The sequence below is a fragment of the Pungitius pungitius genome, chromosome 5, assembly GCF_949316345.1.
Source record: "Pungitius pungitius chromosome 5, fPunPun2.1, whole genome shotgun sequence".
Classification (NCBI taxonomy): Eukaryota; Metazoa; Chordata; class Actinopteri; order Perciformes; family Gasterosteidae; genus Pungitius; species Pungitius pungitius.
In genome coordinates, this window is record NC_084904.1 from 19,147,380 (window position 1) to 19,157,733 (window position 10,354).

Below are 10,354 nucleotides of genomic sequence, written 5' to 3' on the forward strand. Positions count from 1 at the left end.
TATACATAAAGGGAAGAAAAAACGTTATTATAGACCCTGCCCTTCAAGACTGACAGTGAAATAATTTAAGTATTATTTTATTTTAACATTTTGCTTTTAATAATCTGTTTATTGAAAATGTAAAATACGTTAATATCCAAAGAAAATGTTTTCACCAAACGGATATAAATTAATTGTCATTGAAACAATAAAGATTTAAGAACAACCGATGTGGGGGTTTATTAATCCTGCAGTCGGATTTAGTAAAAGGAGGGATTAAGAGGTCCTACGTAGCCATCACGTTTGTTGTTTTTTCCGGTCTACCTAACTTGGTAAACTAGCCACAGTAGCACTGGTAGCAACTTGAGAGGAGCCCTCAAGCCTTGTCAAAATTAGCTTCGGTACAATACAGTTCAGCTACTCTTATGTCTACAAAGTGTTTAGAGGGCTGCGCACATCTCTATTCAAAAAGCGGTGTGTTGGACCTTAAATACGGGGTAATTATTGAAACGCTTTATCTGTGTTTTCGACTTTGAAGCATGTTGTTTTGTGTAGGAGATGTGGGTCCGTTAGCCAGCGGGAGCCAGGACTCAGTTTCGAAGAGTTCGTCCAAGATGCTAACTCGTTTTTGGGCCGTGTCCGTATTTCATTAAAAGTAACAAACATCCAAAAGCTACGTCGACATACCACAGTAAAGTGTTTTGACTTCGTGAAGCTTTATTTTGTTGAATTCGATCAATTATTGTCGGGACAAGCGGACGTTGGGTAGCAAAGTAGCGCGACTTGACTGTTGCGCATTGGAGGATTTTTTTGTGGATCACAACAAAAGGATTTTTGATAACAAGCTGGCAGCTAGCTCAGTTAAGCTAGCTAACGTTAGCTGACCTAGCTAGACGAGGATTTCTGTTGAAATTGCCCCCAATCTGCTCATGTACGATACCTATACGCGTTTGCTTTTTTATTTTAGCTAACAATACAACTATTTAAGCATTTCGCTGTTTAACACTCAGCTAAGCTAACGCTAGTCAACTTATTGTTGTGATTTGAGTCAAGCAGCCCCCCCCCCCCCTCCAGGTAGCTAGCAGCCGGCCTATCAAGCCAGTAAGATGTTGGCACTGTGGTGGCCTGGGACTACTTTTCCTTTTCCATGTTAAATGATTGTTTTTCACGTTGTTATCCAACACATGAATTAGTCGCCAGGCGTGATTGCTTCCACACACTCAGGCACGCCCCGTGTGTTACACTTGAGAAGTTTGCATGCTAACGCTAGCTAAGTCCACTAGCTCGGATGTCGAGCAGTGTTACTGACAAGCTATCGTCAAAGGGACAGCGCTGATTCCTCGACTCGCCAAACGTGTGGCTTTAAACAAGAGGCTGATATGTAACGTTAGCGATGCTCCTTTTTTTTATTTAATCATCGAAGTTTCCCTGAGTAACAAGTTGTTGCATGCCTTGTATTGTTTTGATGGGGCCATGCCTCGTGATGGGGGGGGGTCCTCTACTTTTATTTTGTTTGTAACAATGTACTTTGTGTGTGACTTTCTCCCAAGGTGTCCCTCTCTTTTGAACAAACCCTGCTGAACCCTGGTCACTGGAGGGGCCACATCAGAGCAAGGGCCCAAACTGTAGCCCCAGGTCCCCTCTGTCTGTGAGCGGGAGAGCTTCTGTCTAGTCCTCTGGAGACAAGCGGCTTGTCCTGCCAGGATGTCCTCCATCTTGCCATTCACCCCTCCCGTGGTGAAGAGGCTGCTGGGCTGGAAGAAGTCGTCGAGTGGCCCCGGTGGAGCAGGCGGCGGAGAACAGAACGGGCAAGAGGAGAAATGGTGCGAGAAGGCCGTGAAGAGCTTAGTGAAGAAGCTAAAGAAGACAGGCCAGCTAGACGAGCTGGAGAAAGCTATCACCACACAGAACTGCAACACCAAGTGTGTCACCATCCCCAGGTATAAGGCCCAACACTCGATTGCGTTCAAGCTAGAGTCGGGACAAAACTGCTGAGGTTACTGGTCTCTGCAAGTGCACTTGGTTGGAGACGCCTTCGTAATATAAAACCTCGGGCTGGTGGCAGATGGTGATCATGCGCCTCATAATTTTCTTGGATTTTAACCAAAAGTGTAAAACTGATTCCAATGTTTTTAAAGGTTTGTTTACGCATGCAAAATAGTGGAAAGTGAATTGTTCTTTGAAGATAAGCTGATAATATATTAAGGAACTGTGTGTTTACAACAGCACTTACCGTTTGTATTCTACTCATGGAGAGAGGGGGCATTTAAAGAGTGAGAGAGGATGTTCTCTTTATCAGCCAGCCAGCCTTGATGGCCCAGACTCAGTGGGAACACAAGATTAACGGATTCCTTCCTCACTGATGTGCCACCAAGTACCAAGTCAGATGTTTGTATGTCTATAGATAGCAGCCTGGTTGTTATCGCCTGAGAATTGTTCTAGGCTGCACTGTTGTGTTTGTAGAGATACAGCGGCTAGCTCGTTCCGAATGAGTTTGTTTCTTGTAGAGGGCTGGACTAGCGGGGAGGATAACGCCACGAAAGAGCGTTACAATCACAAACGTAATGTTAGATTGAGGCTTTGTAACCAGCCACACTTTAGTTGGTGCATTTTGATTGTGATTGGGGATCCTCTCTACTACAATGCTTGTTACTTTGGCAAGTATCCATTCAATATTTGGAATCATTCTTCTCTAAGCATTTAGTTCCCTGCTGTAAAAATAGCTTTTTACTTTCATGAATCAGTTGGTTGAGATTCAACCAAAAGTAATGAGGTCTAGTAAATATTGTGCACTTGTAGCATTTAATATGTATGTGGTATTATTCAGAAGCAACTTCTGTCACTTGTCTTCATTCAAAGTTGCAAAAACTTTATTCTAGGTTTGTTTCTCCATTTTCTTGTGACTGTTTTGAGAATGTCTGAAAATGGATTTTTTTTCTTTTCTTCCAAGGTTGCCTCCTCCCTCCCCCCCCCCCCCCTCTTTGCGCTATTGTGTGTCCTAATGTTGGTTTGAACGTCTCGAGATGAGTTCTGACACAAACAACTAATGAATTCATTTGAGCTTTCGATGCATTGACGCTGATTCCATGTCGTTGTTTTTTCCTTAATTCTAACAAAAAAGGCTTCTTTTGCCATGTCCCATGTTTTTAATTTGTTTTTTTTTGTTTTGTCTTTGTGCACAGCAATTGCTCTGAAATATGGGGACTGAGTACACCAAATACGATAGAACAGTGGGATACATCAGGCCTATACAGCTACCCTGACCAAACCAGGTGACTATCATCAACTATTGTATGGCGTTGTGTAAACTTTGATGTGGAAGAGTTGTCATCGCAATGTTTGAGGTGACGGACATTGAGAACATCTTTGCCTCTCGCCTCCACTCGTCCAAATCCATCTCCATTGCCCCCCCCTCCCACCGCCGCCCTACCTGGCTATATTACGGGTCCCACTCGCTCCCCTGTCACCCACCTCACCTCCTTGTCCGATCTGTTGTTCAATCAGATCCCTGGATGGCCGCCTGCAGGTCTCCCACAGGAAGGGGCTCCCCCACGTTATCTACTGCCGCTTGTGGCGATGGCCGGACCTTCACAGCCACCACGAGCTGCGTGCCATCGAGGCCTGCGAGTATGCCTTCCATCTAAAGAAGGATGAGGTCTGCATCAACCCCTACCACTACCAGAGGGTGGAGACCCCAGGTGAGTTGACCTGGTTCAGTGGACGTTTGTTACCTCAAACGGGCACATCTCTTCCCAGTTTAGCGTCTTTTTGCATTATTGTTGAATTAGTGTTTGCTACCACTGAGGCTTGTATTGCTAAACTGAATCAACATTTTGGGGGAAACAATCATTAAAGTCTCAGAGTTTAATTTAGAATATCCATAGCATCCTTGTCTGTGTGCCCCATTTGAAGCTACAGCTTGCTTAGTTTAGCATAAAGACTGGAAACGGGGTTAAACGGCTAGCTTGTCTCTGTCCAAGTCTGCCAAATTTAGCCATCACATCAAATTTGTAGGGGGAAAAGTGTCTGGACTAGAGCCTTATACATTACTAAACAAATATCAATATTTGCAACTAACTCTAAGCGAAACGTAAATAATTGTGTCCCCTAAAAACTATGGTTTTACTAGTTTTTCATTGTTTTCTTGTTACAAAGTTTACTTTTTAGAATGACTCTTGCTGCTTTTATGCATTGAAACTGTCCATACTGCCGATAAGTGTTTCAGTCATCTCTACTCCCACTTTTTCCCAACACTGTAGTGCTGCCTCCTGTTCTTGTGCCAAGACACTCAGAGATCCTGCCAGAGCTGCCACCTCTGGATGATTACACTCATTCCATACCCGAGAACACAAACTTCCCTGCAGGAATCGAACCTCCAAACAACTATATACCAGGTGAGATCATTTTCTCTGCACCGGATGGGAGAGACTGTTTGATTAATGTACGGTTTACTTAATGTGCAAAATGAAATCTGAAAATCAATAAATTGGTATTGTAGGTTTTCTATACGTTTTTTTTTAAATCTCCATACTGGTATTGATCAAATATTAACTTGTTGTTTTCTATATCCATGGGTTTAGATTTGAATTTCTTCTTTTACAATTAACATCCCCCGCAACAAATCAATGTTTCTATTACGTCAGTAGGTTACACAGCCATGTTGAAATTTGTGCCATCTTTTTTTCCCCACATTATTTGATCAGAAACACCCCCACCAGGCTACATCAGTGAAGATGGAGAGGCAAGCGATCAACAGATGAATCAAAGTATGGACACAGGTACACTAGACCAGCAATTCCTTCTCCTTTCTTCTTCAGTCTGCCTCACTTCCCAATAAAGTCAAATATGTTTTCATGGAATACATCTGAAAAAAGATGCTTATGTGACAAACGTACCTAACAACGTTCAAAGGGGAGACGTTATCCTCGACTCCCTCCTTTGCTCCGACAGACCAGATCATCTTAAAGAGATATAGAATTTCTTAACTGCAGATGTTGATTTTGACCTGATGTTTATAAAAGTTACAGGGGATATTTATCAGAGTGAATTAGTAATGACCTGGTTTTCCCTTCTGTTCGAAGCCAATCATGAAACAAAGATCAATGATTATACCAAATGAGAGGTTTTTGTTATAAACGTTCATTGGGGAAATGCTTGTAAGAAATCTCTGTAAATGGTGTTTACTACCTCAGAGTGTCAATAATCGTGAAAAGCAGCCGTGCATCCCATCTACTGCAAACTAAGGCGCTTTACAGCATCACTACGGCATTCTTTTGCCAGGCGGTCATCACTTTCATCATAAGCCTTTGATCGGACCCACCTGGTACCCATGTTATGGTCTAATGCGAACCCATCCATGTCAATGACTTCCTTTTGTCTTGCACCGGTCAGGTTCTCCAGCAGAGCTGTCCCCCAGCACTCTGTCGCCTGTCAATCACAGCATGGGTATGAAGCAAAACAACACAAATGAATAGATAAAATGTCCCAAAACCTAAATTACATACATAAAATTGCCGCCTTCTTCCACCACATACAAACAGCGATTGATGCAAACTTTACTGACACCATCCTCTACCATAGACCTGCAGCCGGTGACCTACTCTGAGCCTGCCTTCTGGTGCTCTATAGCCTATTACGAGCTGAACCAGCGTGTGGGGGAGACGTTCCACGCCTCTCAGCCCTCGCTGACAGTGGACGGATTCACAGATCCGTCCAACTCTGAGCGCTTCTGCCTGGGTCTGCTGTCTAACGTCAACAGGAATGCCACTGTGGAGATGACCCGGAGGCACATAGGTACGGCCCGGCCCGGTGTGACGTAATATTCTACAGTATATTTTGCAGTTTGTTACAGCTTCTGTCTGCCTGCGTTCAACAGGAAGAGGAGTTCGACTCTACTACATTGGAGGGGAGGTTTTTGCGGAGTGCCTGAGTGATAGCGCCATTTTTGTCCAGAGTCCAAACTGCAACCAGCGGTATGGCTGGCATCCAGCAACAGTGTGTAAAATTCCCCCAGGTACGGTGCTGATGATTTCACTTGTTTAGCAAATTGGGAAATGTGCTGAAAAAAACGCGAGGAACCAAAAGATCATTGACTGCATGGACTTGTGACACTTATATCCACATATATCTATGACCATTGTGTATTTAAAGACAAGACGCGTACAAAGCAGACACACAATACTGTGCCCTGAATCAAGATTATTGAAGGTTCACACCCCTCAACGTGTATGTGTGTGTGTGTGTGTGTGTGCGTGTGTGTAATAAATATATATATATATATATGACATAAACCGTTCACCACGATACTTAGCCACAGACACACAATGACTACAGGCCAAATGATGGCTGTAATCTCACATTAACAGCTGCTCTGTTTTTCCTCTGTGTTCCTTTTTTTTTTTTTTTTTTTAGGTTGTAATCTAAAAATCTTCAACAACCAGGAGTTTGCAGCCCTGCTGGCTCAGTCAGTCAACCAGGGCTTTGAGGCGGTTTACCAGCTCACCCGGATGTGCACCATCCGCATGAGCTTCGTCAAAGGTTGGGGAGCCGAGTACAGGTGAGCACTGCCTCCGACTGTTTTTTTTAAATATATTTTTTTTATCCGTGTATAACTGTTTATCCGTCATCGTATATTTCTAAAAGCTAACTGAAACTTTAACGCGAGGAATTTATTCTGAATGATATTTTACAAACTGAAAAAAGAAATACAGGAGTTACACGTTGTGGTCTTGGACCGAAGACTCGACTCAAGTTTGGCTTTGTTGGTCGCGTGAGGCCTCAAATGTCTGAGAGACGAGGCTTTGTCAGCAACCCACATTGAAATTCACCTTTTTGGTTTGCAGGCGGCAGACTGTCACAAGCACTCCTTGCTGGATTGAGCTCCATTTGAACGGCCCCCTGCAGTGGCTGGACAAGGTTCTGACCCAGATGGGTTCCCCTTCAGCACGCTGCTCCAGTATGTCCTAAACAGCTAAAGAAACGCCCCCAAAAAAATACCTGCAGCCCATTACATCATCATTGAATTCCAAACTTGTGAGTCCTTTCATAAAAAAGAAAAAGAAAATGAAGACCCGACAGAATGAATTTTCTGTAACATTCATTTTATTTGTGGCACAGTTCCACATCCCTCACATATTCACACACACACACACACACACACACACACACAAACACAAACAAATGCACCTACACTGTTGCACTCACTCTCTCACACACACACACACACACACACATACAGACTTTTCAGTAAAAAGAATTGGCACTTTGTTACCCATCTATGTCATGCACCTTGTTAAATTGCTTTTCCCCAAATCCTTGATATTAGATCTATTTGTGGTACAAATAAAATGTATATTGGTTCTTAGTCCAGGAAGTAGGGGAAATACCAAAAATATCTGTGAATAGTTTCTCAGTATTGAATATTGCTTGTGAGTAACACAAGCTTGAATGCTAAAAAAAAAAAAATCTAGTTCCAGCCCACACCAACTATTGTTCTCAACCTAAGTTTACGTTTCTCTGGGAAACTTTGGCCCCATCTTTTGTCAGGGGGAGGTGGCTTGGTGATGAACCGATGGCCTCGATGGCCGTTTTTCCCTCTGAAGGAAACTCCACAATGTGTTTATGAAATTTTAATTGACTTTGAAAGAACGACCACCTTTTTTTTTCTGTAGCTCTCGACGTGTGTCGTTATAAGACATACTTCTTAATGGACAAATAGGAATGTTAGTAAGCAATTCCAAAACCCCCAAATGAACTGCAAACTTGATCTGGATGTAGTTTATTCCTTTGTCATTATATGGCACTCTACATGTCCTTGTTTTAGTTTGTTTACATCCCTACTGAACAGCCTGGTGTGGAAGCTAATGAGATGTTGGCCAGGCCTTGCAAGGTGCACTGGGAAGGGACCAGAGAGCATCAGCTGTTGTCAAAAGCTTTTTTTTTTCTTCTTTATTTTTCTTTTCTTCTCTTTTTGACTCAACACTGGGAGTCCTGGGGCTCTCCAAGGTGAAGCATTAAAGTTCTTACCGGGAGAATTTGAAGGTATCAATGAATTCATTTTTGTTTTTAGCCTATATCCCCATTGTTTTGCTACTTTTTTGTATTCTCATGTATTTTTATATATAAATATACTTAAGATTTTCTGTCGTTCACTTTTTATTAAAGTGATATTTTCAAAACCACAGCTGTTTCTAAAGTGACAAGGAGGGCATGGGTCATTCCTTTTATTTTACCCAAAAGGTTTAGTTTGAATTTATTTACAATCGCAGCTCTTGGTAAAAAAGAAGAAAAAAAACTCACTGCCCCACATGATGTGTAGCCTGTTTTTATCCTTTTGTTTTTCCAAAGAAATCGGGTGCATTTAAAGTACAGGAAACCACCGATTTAACCGTATCCCCAAATCTACTTTCCTGTAATGGTTTTAATGATTCCAGAGGCATGTCGAGCTTTGTAAAGGCCAATCAGTCAGTCATCTCCTCACTTTTTCTTTTTGAACAACACACGTGACCTCTTGTAGCCTTTTGGTGCTTAGTCAGGCGGGTTAAAGTTAACCACATACAATTGGCTTTTTAAAAATGTTACAGAAACCTGAGTGGAGAGAACGAGCGGTTTTCTTCCATGAGAAAAGAAGAGTGAATGTGCCTGCACACTAGGACATTCTGTGTTAGTGTGTGTGTAGTATTTGTTCTGTCTATAAAATACAGTATGTACAACAAGACTTATTAGCTTATTAAACTCTGCCATTATTGTCATTAAGTGGCTGTTGGGAGTTTAACATGTTTCCTCCCCTCCCTCCTTTTAATGTAAATGTGTTTACCTTATGGCACTAGTGATTGTACTTTAAGTGCACCTAGTGACGTTTGGATTTGGGGAACTGAACCATGTGTTAAGGTCCAGTGTTACATTGTTTTTATCTTTGGCCTACAACATATGAATGTGAAAAAAATACATTACAAAAAACCTATGTGGACCAGATGTTCATATGCATAACAGTAGTATGTGTGTATTTAACAGTAATCTTTTTGCAAAGCAGTCAGTACAGTAGATGTCGCAGTTGTTTTACCTGTAGAGGGCGGTGTTGATAGAGCAGTTCTTTTTTTTCTTTTTTCTTTTTTGACCATAAGCTTCTCAGGCGTGTGGCATATTATGCAGAATTCATACTTCAAAAACACTAATAAAGATTTTTATTCTCATGATGATGTATGTTGTGTGCGTTTCTTGAATGTATTAAGGGTCTTTCCCACTGAAAATGCAACCGAGGACTCGTTACACGGATTTGGTGTACGGTGACAGGTGAATATTTATTTGAATACTCAGTATTACATCACTGCTGTTTATAAGGCACCTGACTAAAGGCTTATCCCCTTTTCCTCTATTATCTTCATGAAAAGCGCGAGCTGAATTTCGGTGTGACCTTCCCCGGCCACCGTTGGCTACGTCAGAAGTAAATACTGCCTGCTAGTCCACTACTAGCTAGCTTCTTGTGAAGAAAACATGGCTTTTACATTGTACTCTCTCATTCAAGCAGCGATTCTGTGCGTCAATGCTGTCGCTGTATTGCACGAAGAAAGATTTCTGAGTAAAAGTAAGTGGATGTAGTACTGTGGGTGCATTTATGTCACGAGAAATATGCAATTGACTAGCTAATGCTAGCAAGCTAGCTGGTGACTTATGACTTTAACATAAACACTAACATTTTTAATAAAACAAAACAAACATTTACACGGTTAAGAATGGCTATATTTTCAACCACAACCTCTATTCAATAAAAAATAGTTTCATTTTAATAACGAAGAGGCGTGTCTCTCCGATCACCTCTAGTCGGCTGGGGAGTCGATCAAAGTGTCGGAGGCTTCGGGGACGAACCGGGCGTCAAAGTGCAGCTAATGAACCTGGTCCGCTCCGTGAGGACGGTGATGAGAGGTGGGTCTCACTGTAGATTAATTCATTCATTCATGTGCGCACGGTGAGGGACGCGGGTCTCACGCGGGGTCTGTTGCTGCTCCACAGTGCCGTTGATCGCAGTGAATGCCGTCTGCATAGTGCTGCTGCTTCTGTTCGGATGAGGAGGCGACAGACCGGGTCTGCCATCGGGAGGCACATCTCCATCACCTCAGGAAACCTTCTGCAGACACATTGGATCGCTTTGACTCTCGCAATATCTGTCAGCCTGAATGTGAATATTATCGTGTAATATTCCACATCAATACATGGGATATTTTGTCATTTTGTACAGCACAGCAATTCAAAATAAGTATATGCAACTTAATAGCACAATAAAATACCGAATACGAAACACTTCATTTGCCTGTGATTTAATAATCGATATAAAAAGTAGAATATAACTTTCACATGGCAACTGACTGTATGCTATATG

The 10,354-nt window shown here is 42.2% G+C and overlaps 2 protein-coding genes across 4 annotated transcripts; both read left to right on the forward strand.

The window, feature by feature from the left end:
- Positions 1-294: 294 nt before the first annotated feature.
- On the forward strand, positions 295-9,173 carry LOC119224982 (mothers against decapentaplegic homolog 2). Of its 3 annotated transcripts, none has more exons than XM_037482535.2 (11): positions 295-476; positions 1,530-1,919; positions 3,162-3,251; positions 3,484-3,677; positions 4,239-4,373; positions 4,683-4,757; positions 5,371-5,424; positions 5,560-5,772; positions 5,855-5,992; positions 6,391-6,535; positions 6,822-9,173. In XM_037482535.2, the coding sequence occupies exons 2-11, from the start codon at positions 1,684-1,686 to the stop codon at positions 6,943-6,945; spliced, it is 1,404 nt and encodes a 467-aa protein (XP_037338432.1). In that variant the 5' UTR covers positions 295-476; positions 1,530-1,683; the 3' UTR covers positions 6,946-9,173. The 3 variants fall into 3 exon arrangements, with proteins under 3 accessions (XP_037338432.1, XP_037338434.1, XP_037338433.1); XM_037482537.2 differs by having other exon boundaries at positions 4,683-4,745; XM_037482536.2 differs by lacking the exon at positions 295-476 and adding an exon at positions 659-910.
- Positions 9,174-9,382: 209 nt separating this feature from the next.
- On the forward strand, positions 9,383-10,280 carry LOC119224985 (immediate early response 3-interacting protein 1). The gene is made up of 3 exons (XM_037482541.2): positions 9,383-9,562; positions 9,799-9,900; positions 9,988-10,280. Exons 1-3 carry the CDS (start codon positions 9,472-9,474, stop codon positions 10,041-10,043), a joined length of 249 nt encoding a protein of 82 aa, XP_037338438.1. The 5' UTR covers positions 9,383-9,471; the 3' UTR covers positions 10,044-10,280.
- Positions 10,281-10,354: the final 74 nt, after the last annotated feature.

Bases quoted from the DNA above. Each gene is read 5' to 3' on its own strand.
- LOC119224982 (XM_037482535.2), top strand. From the start codon at position 1,684: ATGTCCTCCATCTTGCCATTCACCCCTCCCGTGGTGAAGAGGCTGCTG. The intron at 4,758-5,370 runs GTACACTAGACC...TGCACCGGTCAG, and splicing joins GAATCAAAGTATGGACACAG to GTTCTCCAGCAGAGCTGTCC. The intron at 5,425-5,559 runs GTATGAAGCAAA...CCTCTACCATAG, and splicing joins GCCTGTCAATCACAGCATGG to ACCTGCAGCCGGTGACCTAC.
- LOC119224985 (XM_037482541.2), top strand. From the start codon at position 9,472: ATGGCTTTTACATTGTACTCTCTCATTCAAGCAGCGATTCTGTGCGTC. The intron at 9,563-9,798 runs GTAAGTGGATGT...GATCACCTCTAG, and splicing joins AGAAAGATTTCTGAGTAAAA to TCGGCTGGGGAGTCGATCAA. The intron at 9,901-9,987 runs GTGGGTCTCACT...GCTGCTCCACAG, and splicing joins CGTGAGGACGGTGATGAGAG to TGCCGTTGATCGCAGTGAAT.